This window comes from Melopsittacus undulatus, chromosome 1, assembly GCF_012275295.1.
Source record: "Melopsittacus undulatus isolate bMelUnd1 chromosome 1, bMelUnd1.mat.Z, whole genome shotgun sequence".
NCBI classification, from domain to species: Eukaryota; Metazoa; Chordata; class Aves; order Psittaciformes; family Psittaculidae; genus Melopsittacus; species Melopsittacus undulatus.
The window spans coordinates 45,004,392-45,030,461 of NC_047527.1; the positions used below are offsets into that span (position 1 = coordinate 45,004,392).

General features: G+C 36.8%; 1 protein-coding gene and 1 long non-coding RNA gene across 2 annotated transcripts in view; one reads left to right on the plus strand and one right to left on the minus strand.

The window, feature by feature from the left end:
- Nucleotides 1–1,036: 1,036 nt before the first annotated feature.
- LOC117436040 (desmoglein-1-like) lies at nucleotides 1,037–25,523 on the minus strand. Its single transcript, XM_034061671.1, has 16 exons — nucleotides 25,312–25,523; nucleotides 18,858–18,893; nucleotides 18,351–18,479; nucleotides 17,529–17,684; nucleotides 17,235–17,382; nucleotides 16,237–16,400; nucleotides 15,819–15,953; nucleotides 15,086–15,271; nucleotides 14,651–14,910; nucleotides 13,654–13,796; nucleotides 13,275–13,493; nucleotides 11,383–11,877; nucleotides 9,372–9,520; nucleotides 8,825–8,885; nucleotides 7,001–7,209; nucleotides 1,037–4,940 (listed from the first exon to the last, which is right to left on the minus strand). The coding sequence occupies exons 1-16, from the start codon at nucleotides 25,357–25,359 to the stop codon at nucleotides 3,984–3,986; spliced, it is 3,495 nt and encodes a 1,164-aa protein (XP_033917562.1). The 5' UTR covers nucleotides 25,360–25,523; the 3' UTR covers nucleotides 1,037–3,983.
- Nucleotides 25,524–25,724: 201 nt separating this feature from the next.
- Nucleotides 25,725–26,070, plus strand: part of LOC115947232 (uncharacterized) — a 76,205-nt gene continuing 75,859 nt past the window's right edge. Inside the window, exons 1-2 of the long non-coding RNA XR_004081174.2 lie at nucleotides 25,725–25,763; nucleotides 25,910–25,986. This is a non-coding gene — a long non-coding RNA (uncharacterized lncRNA). The remainder of the gene's footprint in view (nucleotides 25,764–25,909; nucleotides 25,987–26,070) is intronic.

Sequence of the window (26,070 nt, forward strand, 5' to 3'; positions counted from 1 at the left end):
AAGTGGTTTTCCTTGGTTCAACTCATTTTGACCTCTGTGCACTGAATGTACCTGCAGTGCCTGTGCTGCCCAAATACTGTAATTCAAGCATCATGTGCTCTCTTTCTTCTCTATGGCTTGTGCTCTGTCGTTAATCTATAGCTCCTCTGAAGCAATTCAGAGTTGTAGGATACAACTGTATCACAGAAAAGAGTGTCTAAAGAGAGAGAACAACACACAGAATGATGGCTTGAGGAAATTGTACTAAAATTCTTGTGAGACCTGACACAAGTTTCCGCTTGACACCTGAACCAAAGTGTCTTAGTCAGTTTGACACGTGAAATAGTATTACCCTGGAATGACCTGACTTTCTAAATCAAGACCTTCTGTTTAATGATTTTTTTTCTTTACAAAAGAAAATTAAACCCAGATTTTTTTTTTACAAACTAGCAGTTTTTATGCAAACTGTTTCCTACTGATAAATGGGAAAAAAAAATCCTGAGTCACTCTACTTAAAACATGACATTCCAAATGATTATTTATTGTATTATTCAGTGCCATTCAGAAATTATTACAAACAACGCTCTTATATTTTTATTTATGAAAACACAATAACACTGTAATATTAATGATATTTAAATAGAATGAAAAATGAAAATAATGCATTTGGTTACTCAGTAGTGAGGAGCATTTGAATTACACTGTTATGTCAATTCAATCAAAATAATAGTCTTGTTTTTGTTTACTGTTGCTAAAATTATGGGTTCTTTTAATATTGCACATAGTAGGTGCTGCTCACAACAATTTAAATGTTCTATTTAGTACCACTATATCAGGAAAGAATAAAAAGTATCAAAACCTGCAGTTCAAATTCAGACAGTGTTCCCAAGATAGAAATCTAATGAGACCCTCACCTTGTGGCTCTATTTTTTTCCATGGCAGTATACTTTTGATGATGCCAAGATCTCAATGAGCCTGTGTAAAACTACATGAACCTGTGTAAAACTGCAGGACCCTGCTCCACAAAACCCAAGTAAAAAACAAGGAAGCCATAGACTTAGTGTTGCATTCTGCTGACACTTTAATAAAAGCTTTTTGCTTGAATGGTTTATAGCAGGATTGATAATCACTAGCCAGAGTTGTCTTCCCTGAAAACCACTCATTCTTCTTTATTAAATGATATGATTAAAGGTAGACAGCAAGCGGGCTTCTAACTTACAACTGAAGGAAAAGAAACAAAACTAATATCTACTAGTCAGGATAAAACTATTTGCCACTTAATAATAAAGCTAGAAAATGAATTCACATAGAATTTTAATGAATCAAATATTTGTTCACATCTTCATATGCATTTTTCATCCAAAATTTGTAGTAACCTAAAATTATCCACATGTCACTAAGAAAGAAATTTTAAGAAAGTTTGTAAAAATTACACAGCAATAGAAATTAATATGCAGAGATGTACTGGAAATGTGCTGAGGGATGATGTGATTGCTGTTCAATGTGAGAAAACAATATTAAAAAATGCTAGAAATATTTCAAGACATTGCATTAAATAATAAGCTGTTGATCTTTAATAAGTTGGGAAAAGATAGTACTAGACATAGACAATCACTACATAATCAAAATCTGTCCTTTGAAACAACTTTTTTTTTTCTATTAATTTCTACCCTTTGTATTTCTAGGCATACAAGAGCCCAGTTAGTTCAGACACTCATACTTCACACAGCATCCCTGTTCAAGAGGGCCACAAAGAATTCAACATGTGATCCCAAAGACTACTTCTATTACTTTTGAATCACAATTAGGAAAAATATTTCTGATTTGCATAGATGATTATGGAAATATTTACACAAGATTTTTTTTTTTTTTACATTAAAAAAATATCCCCAGTGGGCTTTGACTATATTGCATAGTCTTTTTAAATGTCCAGAGGGTCATAGTTTTTAATGTTTGCTTTTTATTTATGTAAATAGGTGGCTAGCAAAACAAAAGAGAGGTTGTCAGCATTTTAGTGAATTTCAGCACAAATTCTCCAGGGTGCAGATTTATGTATTAGTATCTATTTTCTTCTTTAACAAATAGTTCCAGAAACCAAACTTATAGTTGGTGAATAACAACATAACATATGGGAGAGACTAATACCACTGAAGTCAATGCAATTTTAGCGATACCTAAGATAATCAGGCTACAGGATGAAATAAAAATAGCAATACTTCAGATATGGGAAGAGCATCTAGCACAACTGACTTATAAAGAACTTGAAACCCTGGAAGTGACCCTTTCTCAAGGTAGCATTGAGATTGATCATGACTCCTGGGGATTACTAGTGTTAATAGCAGTGGCATTGACTCAAAGCGCACTAAGAGTTGTTTTTGACAGTGGATCTAGTCGTATTTCTGAAAGGATATTTCAAAAAGCCTTTTCCTGGTATCTGACTCAGAAACTTGTCCCCTAGTTCTTAGATAAGGTAAGCTGGATATGCAACCCAAAGTTTCTTTTCCACTTTATAGAGAGGGAAGTTCACAGACAAGCCTTAACGTTTTCATTAACCCATCTGTCAAAGCTGAAGAAGCAAAATTTGAGGGGAAACTACAGATTTGTTGGTCTAGCAAAAAAAGCTAGTCCGTCTGTATAGCTCTATTGTATTTACACCTAAGTGATGTTATGGTTACTTTACATATGATAACTATGATGATAACTATGGTTACTTTACATATGATACACAAGTAAAATGAGATAGATACTATATTTCAGTACTCCTTCAGATCATATTCTAAGACACTTTAAAGTATTATTAGAATAACAGAGTCCAGTAGAGCTGTTTTTGTGGGAAAATAAAAGCCAGATTTAATTAAGATTATAGTATCATAAAGACTTTTTCAATTAACACATTCAAATAAACTTTCCAAATATCAATGCAAAATACATTGACATATGAAATAAAAATTCTCCACGTGGCTTATTAGCAAATTTATATTGCTCCTAAGTGCTTTTTCTTTTCCTGAAGGACTTTAGCTACCAGTGTCAGTGATACAATACTTGCTATTACCTTCCCCACATCACAAAGCTTCTAAGACTTTATTTTATTGTCACTATTTGAAAAGAGGATTGGCACGGTATATTATAGCCTTCTTAATATAACCTGATATTGGGGATTTAAATGGTAGTCAGAGTTTGGCACAAAAATCTGACTAAGAGCTCCTGGTTGTCACTGAAGTCCTTTCACATTTAAGTAAAACTGTAACCGTAATGGAGAAATGGAGAAGCCAACATCTTCCTGGGTGACAGTGTCAACACAGCAGTGCCAGCTGCAGTGATTTGCTGGTCACACTCCTTTCCATGAGAATAACATCATGGCAGGCCATGGCAGAGTGTTTTACCGAGAACTTCAGAAAGCAATGAAAATGCATTGTGTTTATACGATGATTATTTATAACTGTTGTTGGTTATGGGAGAAGTGGTTGTGAGTGCCATTTTACACCACTTCTTGAATAACATGCAATATAAAATGATGCATTTGAAAGTGCTTATTTAGTCTTGAGCTGACTAATTATCAATTACATTCTTTCCCTGTCTTGTCAGTGAGGGGCTATTAACCCAAATCTGCTTATTGTGGGAGATCACTCAGCAGTACAGTATTTTAACATTCTTTTATATGACATAAATTCATACTGATACTGTATGCATACAAGGAACCCCTCTCACTGCTCCACTCAGTAATCAAATCTCCCTCCAAAAACAGAGTGTCTGTTCATACACTTGTAGTCTATGTGGAGAGAGAGAAGTAAATTTAAAGCTAACTTCGACTTTCCCTTCACTGACAAAGCCCTGTATTTGACCTTGAGATGGGGCACCCTTCAAAGATCCTTACACAGGTAGGAATCCCTGAAATTTTAGCACTATTTTCTGGTTATAAATAATAACAATATTCTTGGTGGGTGGCAGCTGATGAGTGTCGGTGCAAATGGTGATTTCAGCAGGAAGGGGTCCTAGCAGAGGCCTTACTGACTGGAGTACTGCATGCTGCTGTACTTTGTCACTCTTCTCCGGGAGGTGCCGGGGGATGCTGTGCCCATTGCTTGGCCAAGGTGGCAGTCAGCACTGAGCATCTGACTTGTGCCACTCATGCTCCCCAGATTTGCTGCCCCCATGCTGCTCATCCCAGACCCTGATACTACCCTCTCGGTGACCATCATGTTGTGGGCATTTGTTAATTCTGAGGGAATATTTATTAAGCTGCCTGGCACGCCAGAGGCAGGCCTGAACACTCTTTCTGTCACTACCACATTCGATCCATCTACCAAATCGGGAATGCTCAGAGAGGCTGGGAGCCTGGAGTTAGGCGCGATTAATCTTTCTGTGACGATAACGTTGGACCCATCTGTGAGATCGGGGATATCTAGCATGCCACGCAACTCAGAAGCAGATGCAGGACCGACAACCCTTTCTGTTACAACAACATTGGATGCACGCAGAGGGTCAATGCAAATTGAGGGGGAACCAGAGGTGTAGGTCTCAGTCACCGTCATGTTGCCGTGGAGCAAAGGATCTGGCATCGGCCTTGAGTGCTGTATGGTTGACCCAGATGTGTAGGTGTTTTCAGTAACAACAGTTGTAGTGCCAACCGGGGGAGGCATAGGTGCACCTCCATTGACAATGATGGTGGTTCCAGGTGGTGGGAGATTTAGATCACTTTCAGGGTTGGGGAAGGGGACGTTAACACTTGGCCAGTGTGGATTGACATCAGGGAAAGGTTCGATCTCTTTGCCCAGACAGATCTCTGCCAAGGTCTTGAATTTTGGTCCTAATGTATCCAAATATGTTTCATCCGTATCTTCTCCAATAAAGCTGCAGCAACCCACAGAGCCAACGGGAGTACCGACTCCTTCATGATCATATATTAATAGGCAGTCATTTGCTGGCCGACCTTCATCTTCATCTGCATACACAAACGCTTTCTGTAGTTTGCAAACAAATAAAGAAGCAAAAAAAAGAAGAGAGTGGCTTTTTATCAGGTTTTTAAGCATGAAGACTCAACCAATGGTAAGGTTTCCCTAAAGACAGTAAGGCCCAGTTGACTTGAAAAATGGGACATCAGCAGAACAAATTATATAATCAACATCTTTGTAACCTTGAAATAAGTTCTGTTCAAATGTTACTGATGCCAGCAGTGTGTGCCTACAGCCCAGATAGCCAACCGTATTCTGGGCTGCATCAAAAGAAGTGTGACTAGCAGGTCGAAGGAGGTGATCCTGCCACTCTACTCTGCTCTCTTGAAACCTCACTTGGAGTATTGTGTGCGGTTCTGGTGCCCTCAACATAAAAAGGACATGGAACTGTTAGAACAAGTCCAGAGGAGGCCACGAGAATGATCAGGGGACTGGAGCACCTGCCGTATGAAGACAGGCTGAGAAAGTTGGGGCTGTTCAACCTGGAGAAGAGAAGGCTGCATGGAGACCTCATAGCAGCCTTCCAGTATCTGAAGGGGGCCTACAGGGATGCTGGTGAGGGACTATTCATTAGGGACTGTAGTGATAGGACAAGGGGTAACGGGTTGAAACTTAAACGGAGGAGGTTTAGACTGGATATAAGGAAGAAATTCTTTACTGTAAGGGTGGTGAGGCACTGGAATGGGTTGCCCAGGGAGGCTGTGAATGCTCCATCCCTGGCAGTGTTCAAGGCCAGGTTGGATGAAGCCTTGGGTGACATGGTTTAGTGTGAGGTGTCCCTGCTGATGGCAGGGGGGGTTGGACCTAGATGATCTCAAGGTCCTTTCCAATCCTAACTATTCTATGATTCTATGTTTTATTTGTGTTTCTGCAAACACTTGGGATCTCAAATTTGGTCTGTTTTCAGTGAGTTTGACCCTTGGATGAAGGGAAAGATTGAAAGAGACAGGGGAACAAATCTGCTGTTTGGGCAGCAATATCTGAATGAAGTGGTAGGAAAAGAAACAAAGCAGGATGGCAAGAGGCACAGTGGAGAGGCAAGAACAAAGTGGATGAGATGAAGGGTTGGCCACAGTGGAGAAAGTTTTGTGAGCCTAGAGAGGAAATCCATTTTGAGTGGGATGAAGATCACTGATTTGGTATGGCATTGGGGTGGTGGGGTGGTCAGTGCAGAGGGATCGGGCAGGAAAGAGGAGAACTTAAAATGAGTGTGGGGTCAAGTTATAGAAAATGGGGAAGGACAGAAGGGGTGGCCTGTGAGGGAGAAACTGTGTTTGGAGATTGAAATAGCAGGAATAATCTGTAGAGGCCTATGACTGGCAGACAATTAATATGTAGGGCTCCCAGGCTAGGCAGGTAGACTGTGGTCTGGAAGAAATCCATGCTCGAGACTTTGAGACAGCAATCCTTATATATTAATCAATATTTTGGTGAAATATGCAATTATAGAATTTATGCATGTTCATGATAATTATGAAAATATATCCCATTAATCCATTAATCTTGTAAACATCATAGCATTTTTAATCCCATATTTAAAGGCTAATTAATTTGTTGCCAATTACAAAGCTGCATATTTGTGCCACTTGCAGTTAATAAATATTTTCGGGAACAGAAATGCCAATAAAAATAAGGAAGAAAGTGAACTGGTGTTCATAGTTCTTTAGTGATTAAAGTGACTTTATTAGACAAGCTGTAGAGGAAACATACGTGAACAATTTCACAAAGTTATTATCAAACTCTACACTGAAAAAGATGAAAATATATGTTTGGTGGCCTATTATGAAGCTGCAATAATTTATTTGCTTGCTACCCATGCCTGAAGTGTGTCCATCAGTTTTACCAAAAGGCCATTGAACAATCAAATCTACCATGGCAGCAGCTCAAAAGTGGTACTCCTGAGTGTCATAGTTTTTCCTACTAGTATGGTCAGCTTTGTTCTAACACCAGTCTTATATCATGGAAATTTCAGTTTGAGTGGGGTTATCTTGCATTTTCACCATGTAAGTTGGAGAGGAGTATCTAACAGTGGGCTCACAGATATACCACAAAGAAGATAAGGCAGTTACCTCAGAGAAGTAGTTGTCTAGGAAGGCCATGTTCACCCCTCCTTCTCGGTACTCTTTAATTGTTCCTCCAATTGATCCTTTTACTTCACCTGCTCCAGAGATTCCTCCAGCTGTTCCGTAACCAGTACCAGTGCCATAGCCAACCCCTGTAGTTTCTTCAACACCAGAAGCTACTACTCCTCCTCCTCCATATGTGTTTGTATATATGTCTGAAAAGAAAAGAAGTTATCCTTCCTGTGCTCTGTGAAAATTTATACAGAATTTGGCAGCTGTTTTAAAAACCAGTGCGCTACTGACAGTGCTGAGTTTCTAAAGGTATTTTGGACTATTTTTAGTCACAGATCCATGCACAGGTGCCAAACATTGAAACTGCAATTAAAAATTGAATATTAGAAGACATCTAATACCTTGATTTTATTCCTGAGGCTAGGCAGCATGTGCATATATGTGCTTTAGAAAATCAATTATTTACTTGAGTAATTGACTGGAGATTACTGTGTCTGATGTATATATATGCCATCTTGGAATTTGCATTAGAAAATCAAATAATGCTTGTGTATATTTATGCAAATACATAAATGTATATTTATGATCACTTTGGGGTTAAAATTGTTTTGCCTTAAACTCTGTTCCAAAAGAAATACCTTTGTAACTCTTCACATTTTCTAGCCAATAGATTGTTAAGGAGGATTTGGGAGAACAACGATAGAGCATAATAACCACCAGTGCTCATGATGCAGAATGAAAATGATCTTTACAATAAATTATAAAATCATACTTTCACAGGATTTATCTTCTCCAAATTTTTTTTATATATGATAACAAGGAATGAGTGGTCTTAAATATCATCATGTAATAAGCCAATTGCATACAGTAGTCTTATCTATGATTATATTAAGAAGCATAGGCTAAATTTTGTTGTTTTTTTTTTCATTTAATCTCATTAGTCTGAGTTTATAGAATTCACCATAATAGTACTGAAGAGTGGAAATAAAGTAAATGAGATGTCTAAGTCTTAAACTTTTCAATGGCAGCAGAACTTCCCTGAGAACAAAGACTCTTAATTCATGTTTATGCCCCCAAATGTTACCTCTTGATTTTACCTTAAGCATGAGAACATTTTTTAATAATCAAGAGCCATTAGAGAAGGTGTTTTGCAGAGTGACATGTCTTCCTGTCAGAAGCTAGTGAAAATGGATCTGTGCCAGCATCCTTCCTTCCTGTTGTGGAGTAAGGAATGAGGAAAAAGAGGAAATGGCACTGCTCAGCTTGTCTTATTCTCTAGGGCCATTGAATCCCTGAGGGAACTTTTATCTCAGAAGCCTGAGTTTATTGTGCTAAGTACCAGCTTTCGGTCCAGGCTAGTGCACAAATGGTCAGTAATTAACTGGCTGCTTGACAGGTCCTATTCTCCTGTGGGAAGCAGAGCCAGAAAACTGAGAGCTGAAGAGCTCAACCTTTCACCACCAAGTTATGAAATAAAATGTCCTTCTTCTATCCTCAAGATTGATTTGTACTAAAACTGCTGCCTTGAAAAGTCTCTCCATTCAGGAGCTGGAATGATAAATTGCCCAAGATTTGAAAGCCTTGGCAGATACTTCGAAATAAATGTAGTTTCCAGAAGTGAATCTGCTCAAAACTCAAATCTCATGTTCTTTATTCACACTGCAAGACATACTAGTATCAGTTTGACTATCTGCAGATGTATGATTAGAAGGGTTGGGTTATACCTGTGAAACCAAAGTGCTCTATGAATCAGAAGATGTGAAGTTCTGAAAGATAGCTTTATGACAGCTTACATAGAAAACTTTAGGATCTGCTTACCAGAGGGTTCACCAAAATCACCTCCTGCAGCAGTTGTTGGGGCAAGAATGTGTGAGACATCCTGGAAAACAATATTTTGACTCCTTGAATGATGACTTTGAAATTTTCATATGAAGAACAAGATGTTGTGAAGCATGTTAAGAAATTAGCAGTCTAAACTGTTAACAGTAGCTGTCCGTTACCATCCCAATTAAAAAAAAAAAAGACAAAAAAAACGACTTCAATTTTTTTTCATTGTTAATGTGAAAAGTGACTAGTGAAGATGGTTTCTATTACCTTGTCCTACTTTGCACTGATTAAGATTGCTAGTTATTGTGTTTCAGCTTAGGGAATAGATATCACCAAACTGTTGGGCCAAGCTAACTGAATGCAACTTAAAACACACAAACTCCATCTCCAGATGTTAATTAAGAATCACCTTTCATATCTGCCTGACTTCTTCTGGATGACAACACAGTACTATGATCACTTTCATGCTTCTAATCAAATGCAGTCTTTTCTATAAATACGAGCTGCTGCGGGTTTTAAAAACATAGGATGTACTGACCCTGTCTTCAGGCTGGGCACCTTCTATTCCCCACGGATGAATTGCCCCTTCTATGCATTCAGGTACAGGTTCAAATCCAGTTCCAACTCCAGCTGCAGCACCAGGTCCACATCCACAACAGTCGCTCATTGACATCAAAATTGGAATCACTTAACATGATAGAAACAGGAAACAGGATTTAGGACATCTCTTCCTCACAGGAATAGCTGCTTTTCCCAGAGGGCAGGTGCTCAAGAACTTTGGAAAATGTGTCTTTTAAAATGTTTCAAGCCAAGCAGCCTCCAAGTCTGGCTTTCAGAATAATTAGCTGCTTTTGGAAATGTATGTATTTGGAAATTCAGAATAATTTGTACCTTCATTTATAGCAGAGCAATGTGGGGGTGGAGTAGGGCTGTTACTCCAAATTTATGCCTGTGCACCTGGGAACAGACTTTGTCTCAGGAGAATGAATATAAGTTGCATACATATGAAAATTAAACAAACAGAACAAGCTGTGCTCTGTATAGCATTCAGTGATGTTCATTCTTGATATATAAGCATACAATTGTCTCTTCAGATATTGTAATTGAAACGAAATACACATTAGCTATAATAGACATAGAAGAATCAATGGAGCTCCATTTGACTGCAGTGATCTTTGGCTATGGGTCCAGTTGTATTTTTTGCATCACTTACACCTAATACTTGGTTTGAAAAAACAGTAGAGGCAAATCTCAAACCCTAACTTTAAGAAATGATTACATAGAGTGAGTCAGTTTTCCCAGTGTGCTGTATTACGCTTAGTTGTTTCAAGGACTCTGTGTTGGAAATTGCTGAATGCTTTAAATGCCAACATTGAAAACATTGCTTATTTTAGAAAGGCACTGCAATATTAAGTCTGTCTGTCTTTAGGTCCTTAGCCTAGATAACTAGATTAGTAACCTTGTACTACTGCAGAGGAAGTGGAGGCAATTACCTAAACTAGACTAAGCAGAGCATCTAAAGCTCCCAGTTTAACATCAAAGTGAACTGAAAAGAGGAAAAGGCTACAGAGCATACAAAGTACTACTCCACACTGCATGACTAAGGGAATATGTACTCCAGACTACCAACTACGAGAAGTTTCCAAAGGCAGAAAGGCAGGCTGTCCTGTAACATTAATCAACAAAAAAACAGCCTTTTGCAGCTTCAAAATTTTGTGTTAGTTGATTCCTACTAATCAAAAATCAAAACTCAAACAAACCACACTGTTCAAAAAGTCAGGGGAAAAAATCAATTTCCTCTGGTTTTGTAATCAGTATTTCTGCACTGGGAAATTTTAGATGTTGATTGCTTGATGCCCAGTCCATGAAAGAAAGATGACCACATCTGACTTTGGTGGTCTGAAAAGGAAATTTTTGCATAAAGACTAACTTGAAAAATCTTATCCCTGAACTTGTATTTCTTCAAAATTACTAGGATGTATGAATGAATTATCTGTTTTGAATCTGTTGTCACAAATGCTACACGTTTTTAATAGGTGCAGCGCTTGGTAGCAACAGCCAAAAAGTTCAAAATGCAAGATTATTAAATCTATTGTACTACCACTGAAATGCTGGCTCTGAGTTCAAAAGAAGCTTGTTCCTTATATCTTTTCACACCCTACTTGGAACTAATACTTGTCCATTAGTTTTAGTAATGTAACTGAATTACGAATTGCAAAGGGTAAGTTCAAAATTGCAGGGGCAGCTCTTGCCCCAAATCTTTATCTTCTACTAAACATTTTTATCCAGCCTAATGTATCTGAATAACACCTTGGGAATAAAATCCTAATCCTTAGGAAAGAAATAATTATGTCTGAATGAATTATATATATAAATATGCAGAATATAAATATGTAAAAAGTATCATTTATGAGACAATTTTTTCTCTGTCAAATGGCCCATGGGGAGTTAATAGGTTAGCAACCAACCAGAAAAGTCACCCTATTTTAGAAGAATTAAAAAAATACACCTTTAGAAAATACTTTTTTTTTTTAAAATTTTATACTTACAAACAAATATTAATCCACCAAGGAACATCAGGCCAATGGCAGCACCGCTAAGTGTGGTAGAAGTTTCGAGAGCTCTGCCATAGTCTCCATTTCCATCATAACCATAATCAGTGGCTGCAGTATATCTGTCATTCTCATCATAGTCATCAGTGTAAGTCTGCCAGTTTGTGTGGTCCTCAGTATATCCTCCTTCTTGTCCCCCTCCACCACCTTCCTGGCCTTTATCACTGTCGCTGCCACCAGCCTCACTGCCACCAGCCTCACTGCCACCAGCCTCACTGCCACCACCCTCACTGCCACCACCCCCACTGCCACCACCAATGATAATTATTTTTGTGGCCCCACTAGTGCAGTAATTACGACTATCACACTGACAAGCTTGCACGGGAATTATATGTGGTTTAAGGCAGCGTCGGCCTTGGCTATCTCTTACGCTGACATAGATCCTATAAATGTAAAAGTCAATGTTCTGAGTCGTTAGTTCTGCAGAGGAAGCTTTGGGGGAAAAAAAAGAGACAAATATTTAGATTAAGGTATTGACTATAAATACTGTACAACTGAATAATGAATTTTTGAAGTAATATTTATAGAACATGATGAACTGCTGCTACTCTAATATCTGCTGTTTCTTATGTGCCTACAGTGCTTATTCAAAGTTGAAGTTTATGATATTCATCTATGCTAGTTTTCAGTTTTTAAAATCCTGAACCAGATCAGTCTAGTCATCACTTTTTAACGTGAGAAATATAAGAGGCAAATCCGCCTTTTTGTGTCTGTTGCTGCTTTTACTGATTTTTATTTGCATAAAGGTGAACATAAAAATTGCAATTTCTATACTTTTTTGTTTCTCTTACAAGGAATCTAAATGTGTTTTCTGAAAGTTTTTTCCAGTAGTTTTAAAATATTTAGAGTTATACATTTGCATCTGTTTAGGACAAATAGGAGACAAAAGTAGCTGTAATGTGATAGTTATGATTTAATATAGTCTTCTATGCCTGCAGTAAGTTATGCAAATTCTGTCATTTAATAATATAGTCATGTCTTATTGAAGAAAACTGGAAAAGCTTCACTGGGCACTGATTAACATGTTTTTCTTAGAAATAAATGTAAAGTACAATTTGTACAATAAATTGCAAAAGCTGTTATCTTTATTTGCCATTTTCATATGCCTCATAAAAGATCTGCCAATGAATAACTTTAATAAAAAGAGAGTTTTGTCATATGCTTAGATTTTTTTTGATAATATAGAAATAAAAAGGTATCAAATTACAGAATCATAGCATCACAGACTGCTTTGGGTTGGAAGGGACCTTAAAGATCAGTTGCCCCCACCCCATCATAAGCAGGGACATCTTTCACTAGACCAGGTGCTCAGAGCCCCATCCAATCTGGCCTTGAACACTGCCAGGGATGGGGCAGCCACAGCTGCCAGGGATGGGGCAAGCTGTGCCAGTGTCTCACCACCCTCATAGCAAAGAATTTTTTCCTAATGTCTAGTCTAAATTAATCCTTTTGAATTACCTCATTACATTTAGACCAACAGCAGTGCTTATAGCTACACTCAAGTAAAGTAGTTTTGCTGCTCTATTTTTATCAGTATGTTTTTATTTTCCTTTAAAAGATGATAACCAGCTAAAACACATGTAATGATTCTGACTCTAGAGCTAATATGAAGTGTATATATGTACATATGTATATATGTATACACACACACATATATGCAAATCCAGAGTAAATTTGTAAATCCATATGAGCTTAAAATCACATTTAAGTGAGTTTAGAAGAGATGTTAATAACAGGTTTGTTTTTTACTTAAAGATTAACTTAATCTGTTATTTTAGGGAACAGCTTTTACTATGGTTTATTCTGTAATAAATTGTGGGTTAGCTTACCATTTATTGATCTGATAATCCATGTAGTTTGAGGTTCACCATGTATACTGAATGTAAAGGGGGCACCATATACCTCACCATTCATATTCTTTGCTGTGATAATCACTGATGGGGAATGCATACATACTTTCCGTAACTCAGTATTAATAATTGGGCAATTGTCATTCATTTCTTGTATTGAAAGCACAATGGTGCCAGTAGCAGTATATCTGGGAACCCCTGTGAAAAGAAGGTATTCGTGGTCAGGAGGGAATACTGACACTGTAAACAATGCAGCTCAGGTGGGAAAACTAGAAGGAGAAAAAAAAAAAAACAAAACCATGAGAGAAATCTGAAACAAAGAGAGTTTAGTTTCAGAGAACTTAATCTTTTTTCTTACCTCTGGTGATAGCCAGAACCTCTGCTCTGTACTGCCCATTGGTAAAATAGATTGATTCCCGGTTAATAACTTTGGTCAGTGTGATTTCACCAGTATTTTGATTGATTCTGAACAAGGCACCTGGATCACGTCCTATACTATATCTGTGTTTGGTGAAGTGAAAATAGTCAACATTATGTTATGAATATATTTATTACATATTCATTTTGCAAAGAATACTTGTCACTTGGGAATATTTTCCTTTAGGCTGTGCTAGGCGCTATTGCATTTTACCCTGTTCAAGCAGAATTCTTGTAGGCTTAAAAAAATGTAGACCAGAAAAAACAATTAGGAATAATGTAAATGCAAAGAAGTCCATTGTACCTTGAAAGTAGTGTCATAGTCTAAAAATAAAATCTTTCTAGACACTGTAAACCTTTATTAGAAGCCTGTTGATATCAGTATTTAAATCTACAGCTCTGCCTGTAACACTTTGAAGCTGTATGTGCTAACTTTTTTCTGTTTTAAGAAAACTTTCAAACCTTTGTAAATTAGATGTATTTATTTCTACATACATTAAAAAGCAAATTATGGTCCCATTAAATATTAATTTCAGGAGAAATAAATTTCCTTTTTTTTTTTTTTTTAACATAGAATTCGGTGTTTGTAGCAAATGTTCCAAGAAAAAATATTCTTAGTTTGGGTTAAAAGAAAAAATCTGTTCTGATTTATTTAACTTACAGCCTGATAGAAAAAATGGTATTTTCTTTGTCTTGTATACAAGGCTAAGGAAAGTGCGTCAGGAAACAAAAATAATCATAGCATAAAAATGAGTGGAAGAATATGCTATTCTATCACTATTATTTTACTATTATATATATCTATTAACATATCTGTAATATATCTATTAACATTTTTAAAGTTGTTTTTTTAAAAACACCCTTTAAAATACCTATTTCTCATCCCCCTGATATCCCAGAATTATTCCGCCCAGGCATTTAAGCAGGTTAGAGCTTACACAACATTCGTTGCAATAGCTCCAGTGTCCTCATCAATGGCTGTGTATGTTCCCACAACATAATTTGCTCTTGTTCTTTCTGATAGAGAAAACACAACTGAAGATGGATTAAATCTTGGTGGTTCAATCACATTTTTTACTTCTATTGTGAGGGGTGTTCCAGATATTTGGTATTCATGAGCAACAGAGTGGTGGAAGGCAGCCACGTTCCTGACACCAATAATCAGTGAGTGAGTCTGGAGATGTTCATAATTCAGTTCCTAAAAGATAAACCACAGAGAACTAGATATAAAAGTTCCTTTCATTTTATTTAAATGTTTTATATTTTAGAAGGTTAAGTGACAGTGTTTTTACTGCTCATTTAATTTTTTTAAATGAATTAAAGCTATTTAAAAAGGATAATTTCAACTGTTGAATCACAATATTTATCCGTACCTTAATTACTCTAAGGATTCCTTGATTTGTAGCTCGATCTGTAACAATTTCAAACCAGTTATCTTCATTACCAGATATAAAGAAAAATTCTGCTAACCAATTGTCTGTAAACTCTTCGTCAGCATCCAGAGCTTGTATTCGTAGCAGTTCTGAACTGAGTGAATTTTCTGAAATACTTGCTGAAAACTGGAATGACAGATAAATGTCTATCAGCAAACACTAAAATATATGTGAGGAAAACAAAGCTAAATGCAGAGATTCTCTAAAAGGTTGTCCTGCACATAGACCATGCCAATTTAATAAAAATCATGTGTTCTGGGTGAATTATGATTCTGGTTGCATATCTGAAGAGCTGAATCATCTCAAGTGTTTGTGGAGGTGGCTTAAAGGAAAGGGATTTGTGCTTTCTGTAAGAAAACATATACAAAGATTGTATTAATGTTTGTAATCTGTATTGCAAGGATCTGGACAACTGAATGACTGGATTTCTCTGAATTCAGAGAAGTCAGTGTCAGGGCTGACTTCTCTGAATACAAGAACAATCTATATGTATGTTATCAGAATTGGTGTGCAAGCAGTGGATTGGATTTTGAGCACATTTAAAGGAAACAACCACTCCAATCCAGTGGAGCATTCAAATGTGAATGATTTCTACGGGTTGGTAAGGGCTCTGTTGTCAACTTCTGAACAGGGTTTTGAAACAGTGATGTTGCTTTTGGTATTAAAAACTTACAGAGCTTTGAGCAAGAGTTGGGAAATTGTCATTGACATCAATAACTTTAACATTACAGCTACAGAGGGATGATATTCCATCGGCAGCTCCATCCCGGTCTGACGCTTTCACAACAAGGGTGTAGCTACTATGTTGCTGTTGCAAGAAGAGAAATGAGTGTGTTAGAAGGACCGCCTGTACATCACAAATGTTATAAATATTCATGTCTTGCTACTATTTCCTAATGCAGAATTTGCCTTAGACATTTCATTGTAACATACAGAAAAAAATGTTTCTTCCTTAATTTTTGTAAAACCCCACAAACTTTCTCTCTTTTTCTCCTTTTTCTCTTTTTTTTCTGCCTTCCACCTTCTTTCCCTCCCCCAACACATATACACCACAACATCGTATTATTTAACTTTGGAACAGGAAATGTTACCTCTCTGTCAAGATAATTTGCAAGATGAAGTTCTCCAGTATATTTATTCATAATGAACATGGGTGGACCTGCAGGTTCCTGACTCTCTATCTTGAAGGCAATTTTAGAATTCAGGTGATTAGGTTCATCTGCATCTGTTGCAATTATTTTCATCACCAGTGTGTCTAAAAAGAAAAAATAAGAATTAGAAAAACTAATCTATTTTGTTCCTGCAAAAAATCCCATCAAAACAATGCTATAACTTGATGTATAAAAATTATTGAATGCTATCTATTCACTGACATTTACAGAAAACCCCAAAAGTTGTATTTTGCAGTACTGATTCTGACTGAATTCTGACTTTCAAATGCATTAAAAATTAGGTGGAGCAGTGCAGATTTTCACTGAACTCGAGTCAATATAGTGGCTGTGTAAAAACTGTAAGTACTGAGCTTGCAGATATTCATGTAAGGAATCTCCCCAGTTTTAAATAAGAATTTCTGCAAAGTAGAAAATGAGTGTTAGGCACCATTGCCTCAGTGCTATTTGCAAGTTTAATGTGTATTGCTGTACTTTTTACAAAAAGAACCATTTTAGAGTTTAAGTAAGGGTTTATTTAATAATCTACTTCATCTGCAATAGTCAGGCTGCAAATACAAATATTTGAAAAAGTCAGGAAAAAACATATTTTATATACCCCTAAAGGAAATAAGTGTAGGTGTAATGCTAATTTTTTGTAATGAGAGGGAATGAACTGATATATTTTAAATTTTCACGTGAAAAAATTTGCATGGTGGTATGATTAGGAACTGGTACATTCAGTGTTTGTGTGTGGGAGAAAAGGAAGCATCACTGAGTAATCTTAGGGTATAAGCTTGGGCTGCTCCTTCCTCTGCAGTAGCCCTGGCCATTTTATGTCATTACCTAAGAAGCAGTAAAATGAGCACTCCAGGTTTGTATTAACTGTATTCTGTGAGCTTCACTACCTATACTGTAATAAGCATAACATAGTTACTTACTGTCCATACTGCATTCTTCAATAGATCCTGTAAAAACAGTTTGTGCAAATATTGGAGGGTTATCATTTATATCCAGAACTCTGACTCGAAGTTCAAGAGGTGGTTCCAAATCTACACCCGTCACTGAGTGTTTAGCAAAGCAGTGTATCTAGGTAAAAAGATTTACTCATTTTAAAACCAAAAGTGAAATAAGCAAAATAACAACCTGAAACAAATGAATTTGTCTACTTCTACTCTCCCTGCCCCACCCTGGATCTATCATTATAAAGGTAAAAGAAAAAGGGGAGTACTCACAACAAATACTGGGGTTACTTCCCTATCCACTATTGATGTTATATTAATTTCTCCTGTTCTTGGGTTAACAACAAATATTCCATAGGGGGCACGATCAATTCCAACTCCAGAGATGCTGTATGTGATTGGATGGTTTTCTTCACAGTCCGATCGGATCTACAATAATAGATAATAATAATTTATTCCAGTTTACTGAGGACACCTGCAGGGCTTTTTATCCTATTGCTAGTTCCTGTAAAAAGTGCTATATAATTTCAGTTTTTCAACCACTTATCACAAGGTTCCACTGACAGAACCAATGGAAGTTGTACAAAACAGCCTAGAGATCCATCTCCCCTTAAGTGCTGGACAGGATTTCTATTTCTCTTAAATATTCTGGCAGGGAAGTGAAGAGAGAAACTTCAAAGGGTATCCCCCTGTGGCTGGGCCACAGTAAGGGTATGGTCATGTTGAGAGGTCATAATCTTTGCTCTATTGTCTGCAGAAATTATGTACTAGCCTTGAACTTCTGCTCATGGGTTTCTTAGGATCAGAGAGAAAAGGAAAATATTGTGATCTAGCACACAGATGCTGTACATTAAAAGACTGTGATTGGAGCAGTCCAGGAAGTAGACTGATGGCAATATTCTAGAAAGCCTTTGGTCGCTCCTCAGCAGCCACATGGGTTTACTTTGTGAGACTGTCTCAGCAGAGCTGGAAATATTGCATCATCTTGCTTTGACTAATCTAAGCAAATACATTTTTAAATCTCTCTGCTTTTATCAGCCTGTCTTTAGAAAAACTTCCTTGTCAGTGAAAACTTCTGTTGCACTATCTACTTACTTTGGCAATTGGATTCCTCTTAGAATTATCTTCTCCTTCTCTACAAGCTGCAGCAAATTTGATCCATTCACGTTTTTGTCTTCTGAAGGTTTTCCATCTTGCCATTCCATTTTCATCCCATTCTTTTACCTTCAGCAGAGAGTTCCAGTATCATATGACCAGTAATCTCAATCCATTTTAAACTAATACAGACATTTAGAATTTCCAGCAATAAGGAGAAAAGGAATTTTTATAGATCATGTGCTTTTTTTTATGTCCATGAGTCCCAAACTCTTAAAACTGTACATATTTACTTTAAAAGTATTCTTGTGTATGAGATACTCATTTAGGCTCAGGAGAACTTCCCTTCACAAGGTAAGCAGGTTATTGCCTGCAACTGTTTAATATTTAAATACATTTTCAATCTTCAAGTTCAGAAATGTTTTAGTTCAGTATTTTCCCTTTAGGTTTTACATTGACTAAAATCCCTTTGATCAGATAAACAGTTTCTAAAGAAATATGTATTACCTCTACATGAAATCCTGTGCTGAAATCCAGGAGTACCTGCAAGAACAATAAGAAGATTGACATATGAAAATGCAGGGCAAAATGCAGTAAGCAACCCAAATGCCATACATTGCTATACTGCAGAACTGAAGCAGTACTTCTTCTTAAGTCTGTTGCAATAATCCATCTAGGCCAGGTACAGGATTTTTATAAATTACTTTGTGCAATTAATTTTATTTTATACCTATCACTTCAATTCTTCAACAGTTAACACCTTCAAAATCAATTCTGTCTTTCAAGGAAGAACTTTGAGCTTGAATGGATGTGCCATAGCAAATTTCAAGTTTATGTACATCGAAATACCCTTCACCAGATTTGCAGGTCATAACACTTCATTTGAAGAGAGATGTGGTTGCAAGAGTTGATATTAAAAAGTAATTCTAGGAAACTAGAGAAAGAGTGTTTGTTTATTTAAAAAAATGGTATTTTTCTGGTTTAGAAAGTCCACAAACCTGAAATATTATGTAGTTTAACCAAAAAGAACAAAAGTGTTTTGTTGAAACTTCCCGCTGAGGTTGAAGAGTTTCAGTGTAAGATGGAAAGCCAGCTGCAGTCATAAGGCCGATTTCTCTGGAGTGCAGAGGGCTTTGATTTGAGATCTAACTATGCAACCAAAGTCTTGAGTAAATGAAGGTGTCAGGATCATATATAATATGTAATTACTTTAAAATTAAAATAATAGAGAATCCTTAATTTCCTGATTAGCATAATTTAAAAGAAGGTGCAGTTTAATTAACCTCATTTCTAAATAAGGTGTGAAAATGAAGTTCATTTGGTGGATATACCTCTTCATTGCATCTCTTTTGGGTTTAGGACCTGCATCTGCTCTCCTCAGATGATAAAGGGTGAAGAATATAGGATTTGCAGGACTGGATGTTTGCTTCATTCATCAATGGGAGAAATAAAATATCCAAGTGACTCAAAAAGTGTTGTAGAATTTCTCTTTTTTTTTCACCAAATGCCCTTTCCAGCAGAAGTTATCAAATTTTCAGTTTCCTTTTAATTTTCCAGTACTGTTCAATACTTGGTTGTTTGACTTGGGTTTATTTTTTTTTTTTCATCTGACATGTTTTGTCTACTGTTGGAGTTCTGTTCATTTGTTTGTTTCAGTTTTACTTGGATAAACTCTGTGATCATCTTTTTCTCTATGGCAGTTTTACCTCATGGGACTTTCCGCACTTCAGATTTATTGCATTGTTCTGTCAAGGCTGAAAGATGGGCACAGACTTTTTTCCACTTACTTCATATTAAAACTACCTCTTACATGCAACAGATTAATGAACAGCAGCTTCACACTCCTTCTTTTCCCTCTTTTCCCCACCATATGTCATTTACAAAGCAATGTCTCTAATGATCTGATCTTGCCCAGAACATTCCCTGAGACCTCGGCACATATTGACTGCCCTAATCTGCTTCTGAATGAAATCTTCAGTTGAAGAATGAGTCTTAAATTCATGTGCAACCATTACTCATCTGAGATAAGGGAGAGTATCAGACTTCATTTAAATTGTGGGTTTTTTTCACCCAGAAGGAGCTCAGTCCTGTCCTTTTAAATCTCTGTTGCAGCTTGGGAAAATATGGGGTGTAGAAGGGAGAGATTACCCTAGCCAGAGAACCTGAGTGATGAAGTCTGCCAGAAATAGTACTGGTTTACATCTCTTATCAGTTGATCCTACCAGCAGAGCAGAACCTCATTTGGTGAGTACAGTGAAATCCTCTCCACCCTTAGGCTGAAATCCCTTCTGGCATGCAAGCAATTTTCTTGATACAAGAAAGTATGGGTATACACCTCCCAGTGCAATGTTAGTGAATCTTGTCTACTGTCTGCATCCTGTGGCCTGTTCTGTTATTTAACAGTGAAGGAAAGAGCTCACATCCAGCCACACCACTCTCCTACTCAGCAAGCCTAACTGAAAAACTGTGTTGAATATCTCTGAAATAAGTATTATGCCTGTAAAGCATTCTGTTCTTTAAGGACACAAATATTCAAAACCCACTTGATTTCAGCCTATAGGGAGTCCTGTTTTAAAGCAGTGAAGAATATACATTTTACACTGGAGTTTCATCCTTTGTTTTTGAGCACCAGTAATAGTTACGTCAAGAATTTCGTCATCAGTAATACTGGGGATTGTAAACTTAGGACCCGTATTTCCACATTTGTCCTATACTAACTGTGGAAAACCCATTCTGCTATGTGTTGCTAATGGAAGATCTTGAAAGAAGTCTTGATGGTTTTGAATCCAGAGTCCTTAGTGCAGTTTGTGATATTATTTCAAAAGGCTGATCCTATGAATTTGATGTCTGCATTTGGTATATCTCTCTCTCAGTAGCTGCTGTGTTATAAGAAGGAGGACAGGCAGACACCAAAGTTGTCTAGTTCACCAGCTAGACCTCATCAGTTCTGAAATTACATCTATCCAACTATACCTCCAAGTAATGTTTTCCAGTTCTCCACTATCACCAGCAGTTAGGCTCCCCACACCCCGCTTGTCTATTGCTAATGTCTCTCTGCAATACAAACCCTTTTTTTCTAGCGCAGTTTATAGCAGAGAGTTACTATCTCCTAGTAGCGAACTCCTATATACTTCTAGGTAGTGAATAAATTTTCTTTGTAAATTAGTATCTGAGTACAATACTTTCCACAGATTAAGTGACTAATGATAATTAAAGCAATAGGAGCCACTGGAATGTGTGGGATGCATCCTGAGAACCTTGGGATAAGCAATCTGATCAAAATGATACTGAGGTTTGTTGTCCTGTTAGTCTCTGAGAGACTGTGAAAAAATGGAAACTGCAGAGAAGCCAGACTTATTGCACAAGTTGTTTCTGGTTTGCGCTGGGACAGGTGCAGGCAGGAAACATGTTTATGGTGACTGTCATTTGCACAGTGGCCTGTCTGAAAACTTATCTTTTACTGTAATGATACAGAGCTTCAATCATGTGCCTAAAATGAAGCCTTAGAAGCACATTGGAGTTATTCTGGATTTATTCTGATGTGACTGGGAACAGAATTGGTCCCATAGGATGTGTATAGTTTTCTGCACCTTCAAAGCAATTTACAAACAAGAATTAACTAATCATTAATTGACTGCCAAGCAATATTATATGCAATTATGGAATCCTCCCTCCTCCACCTACTGAAATCTAAATGACTGAACACGCCTTTAACATCTTCCCAGCATTATTCATACTGGATCTTCTTCTCTCTCTTTGAAGTCAACAGTGGTATTGTTACTGGCCTGTATGGGAGGAGTGCTGAGAACTAACATATATTATATTAGTCATGAGGGTGCCATGGTAGCTCTGGTTGTGTCAGCGTTTTGGGACTTTTACATCTGTATTAGTCAGCCAAAGCTCTGACTACTGAAGGGTTGAAATAATGAACACTTCCCTTTATTCATTCTGCATTTCTTAAAAAAATGATAAAACAGTGCACATGAAATAATGAGTAGCATAGACAAAATAACCTCATATTTTTAAAAGTATGTATTTGATCACTTTTAAATCAAAACATGAATGTGTTTTTGTCTATACTTCTCATTTCTGTAGGTTACTCATGAAGGTGCTTCTAAAAGGGGAAGTTTTTCAGGATTATTTTTCTGGCATTTTGTTTTCTAATTCTGAGGAAGTTGGGTGTTGCTATTACTTCCTGTGTCAGCAACTGATGTCAATAGTTTGTACTGCAGCCATGATGGAAAATCCATTGCTATTGCTATGATGATGTTCATGTCGATCAGAAGAGTATATTCCAAATTTTTATTTATTCTAAAACATGTTTATTTGAAGAACTGACCACTTTGGGAGACTGACCACTGAGATTGTTTCTGTTAAGCTGAGTCATACAGATATAAAGAATTTCCATAAAATAACTGAGCCTAACCACTAGTAAAATGAACAGAAAAGTGATTTCAGTACAGGGTCTATGCTATTATCATTCAAATTTGAGTTTTTCAGATTAGTCATGCTATATCTTCTCAATAAATATCCTCAATAAAACCTGAATTCTATTATGGGCTAGCTGCAAATGCACATTTTCTTTGGGACCATTTTTGCTTAAGAATGTAAAACTGGAGATTTAAGAACTGACTCTCACATGATAATTCCTGGATGTAGAATTGCTTTAGTTCCTATTTCAACAACAAAATTCTTTGGCAGATCAGCTTGCAAGTTCCTGGCTACATCCTGACAGATGTTTTGTTGCATATGCAAGGAGAGGATTTGGCCCCTTAATATTTTTATGGGCAACCAAGTTATGAGTAGGATGTGTAACCACAGCCTAAATGGAAAAAAAAACCTGAAGCATAGATAGCACATGGGAAAATGTAGCCAGACAAAAGTGCATATAAGAGATGCGGTGAATTTAAAATTATTAGCTGTCACATGATAGCTGGCAGGAGAAGAGTCATACCTGATCAAACAGGTTATTTCCATAAAACGTGTCTGTGCAAGTATCACAAACAGAACTCCCTTACTCATGAGAATAACGCCTTTGAAGTCACGTGAACAAGGGTTGCAGAATCAGCCCCTCCAATGGCGAAATGCATATAGAAAATTATTACTTTCATGGCTGGTAAGTTTTCTTTTTATGAAAGTGCAGTAGTGTACTAAAATATGTATAACTCCACAGCAATTTTATTTCATACAGATTATTAATAGTATACTAGCCAGACACACCATTCAGACAGGTAATTTTCATGAAAGATTAATCAAGCTTAAAACCAAGACTGTTTCTCAAAATACACTAAAATTGGATAAATAATTTACAATTTATTTAACCTCTACAGTTTGTGCATCAGCTTTCTTTTAGGCGCTGAAAGATGCTGTTAAGCTGTCCAGGCCACCATGAACACAGCTGTGCATGCTTCATAATAAGAACAACAATTGCTTCTTCTGGGTAATAAAAGTTCAAATACTTGATAGCCATTGAAACATAATAATGGCATAATGGCAGTTTTTACAATTGCTTCTCTTCCTGGCCCAACACATCAGTTACAATTGTAACAATAATATACTGAAAGAATGAAAATGGCTTCAGAGTTTCCACGAGAAGCAGTAAAATCTCTTTTGAATGGACATATATTAGCTACTGTACAGTCAACATTTGGTTTTGAACTTTGACAAATCAGGACTATGCATCACCAGGTAACTGAGTAAAATGAATCGTCACTACACAAAAAAACAGAAGTGTTAGTGTGATGTACAGCAGGCCAATCTCAGAGACTTCTGTGCTGTGTTAAAACAAGCAGAAACTCATCTTCACCTTAACTTGCTTTTGCCAAGTTTTGTCATTATTTGCTTGGCAGCTGCATTGTATTGGTTAGTTCTACTTTACTGACTGCAGAGCTGTCACCTAAAGTTATTTGATGACCTTTTCAAAGTAAGTCTTAGTATTTCATATTCTATAACAACAAATACCTTTTTCCTGACTATAACATTCCTAGAGGTGTCAGTAACAAGAAGTTATCAAACTTTTACCCTTACTAATACATTGTGTAAAATGTAAAATTGTGTCAAAGCCACAGAAGAGCATAACTATAACAGAAATCCTACTCTTTTCAATTTTCAGGGCCTTAAACCTCTACCTAATTTCAGAAGATCAGCACAGACAAGTAAAAATAATCTAAACAAAAATCAAATTGCAGGAGCAAAAGTGCCTTCATAAGTCTTTTAAGTCCTTTCTGGGTAATTTCTGTGCTTTGATGAACACATTCTACAACTATGCTGCTTGACCATAGCCACAACTTTCCTTCTACAGTGAGAAAAACAAGCCCAAAGAACAACACTTCTGTCATTCATTCACTTACTAAGCACATGGCGGCTCAGACACTAATGCACCACAAGGCAGAAACTCTTTGCAATATAAAATAATAGGCCAAGTCTTTGTTTTTTTTTTTTTATTCAGCTAAAGTCTTTGCTATATTTCATATTTTTCTGTTGAATACAGCTGTAATATATGGTCAGCTCTGAAGCCCTCTTGCATAGAAAAGAGATTTGCTTTCCATATTTACTCAACTTAAAAAAAAAATAGACATAGAACCAAATGATACTCAGTCAAGTTATTAGGATTTTTATAATTATAATAATTGTATTAATAGCAGTGACACTTTAAAGAGTACCAAGGACAACACTGACCTAAAAAGTCATGCATTAAACATAGAAAGTCAGAAATTACACATCAATGGACTGCAAAATGTTTAAGTGAAAAGAAACATTTGTCAGCATGCAAAGAAAACCTAAATTACTGTATAGAATTTTCAGAAACGCAATTTAAAATAAGTACAGCTTGGTTTTTTTCTGCTAAAATTCACAGGTGTTTTTTGGGGTAGTTTACACTGTCAAATGTCGTGATCTGCTGAGGAAGACTCAACTGACATAATCACAGAGTTTACAAATGTTGTTTTAGAATCTGACTTACCAATAAAAGGAACAGAAAAGCAGCCATTCGGTGAGGGAGCCAGTCCATGGCATCTGACTTCTCGGATACAAGTCCAACTGAGTTATGATTACAAGCTTGTTCCTTTTCCCCTCCCCCCCCCCAGCTCTGGTGTCTACTTAAAAAGACACTTGGTAGATGTCCTTATACTGAGCCCTTCAAGGTGTCTCTGCCTCCCTCTGAGGGAAGCACTGAAGATGCTGTATAACAGAGTGTCTTTCCCCACCCCAAAATCCTGGGCTGGTCTCACCTGAAACGCTTGACAACATCATTATTGCTTGCAGGTAAAAGCTAAGAGACACACCTTAATTCTTATTGCACTGAAACCCTTTGTTGGATACAAAAGGGTACGTTTTAAAAACAGAAGGCAAGCTTCGCTGAGAAGATACTGAGTGATTTATAAATTACTCACAGCATAAGGAATCATTAAAATGGTAACTTATCATTTCTTTCAATTCAATTATCAGTTTTCTCCTTACACCAAGTATAATAAAAAAGCTTAATGAAAATTACCATAAAGAATATGGACTTCAAGAAATGATTAGTTTTAATTAAAATATGCCGATTTGTTTACTTCCAGGTGTGAAGAAGTGAGTTCCATGCACATTGTTCACAGAAGGGCAGCACTCAGAGCAGAATGGGGTTCTCATTAAAGAGGTAACACATTAACTTGGGGAAAAATATGGTGGTTTATTTATTAAGGCCACAGGAATATCTGGAGCAGAGGAAGGAGATTTTCTG

What these genes read in the sequence shown, in the direction of transcription:
- LOC117436040 (XM_034061671.1), bottom strand. Translation starts at nt 25,359, where the DNA reads ATGGACTGGCTCCCTCACCGAATGGCTGCTTTTCTGTTCCTTTTATTG. An exon ending in GCTATTGCAACGAATGTTGT is followed by an intron (nt 13,797 to 14,650) that starts GTAAGCTCTAAC and finishes CACCAAACACAG; the next exon opens with ATATAGTATAGGACGTGATC. An exon ending in GTGCCCAGCCTGAAGACAGG is followed by an intron (nt 8,886 to 9,371) that starts GTCAGTACATCC and finishes ATTGTTTTCCAG; the next exon opens with GATGTCTCACACATTCTTGC.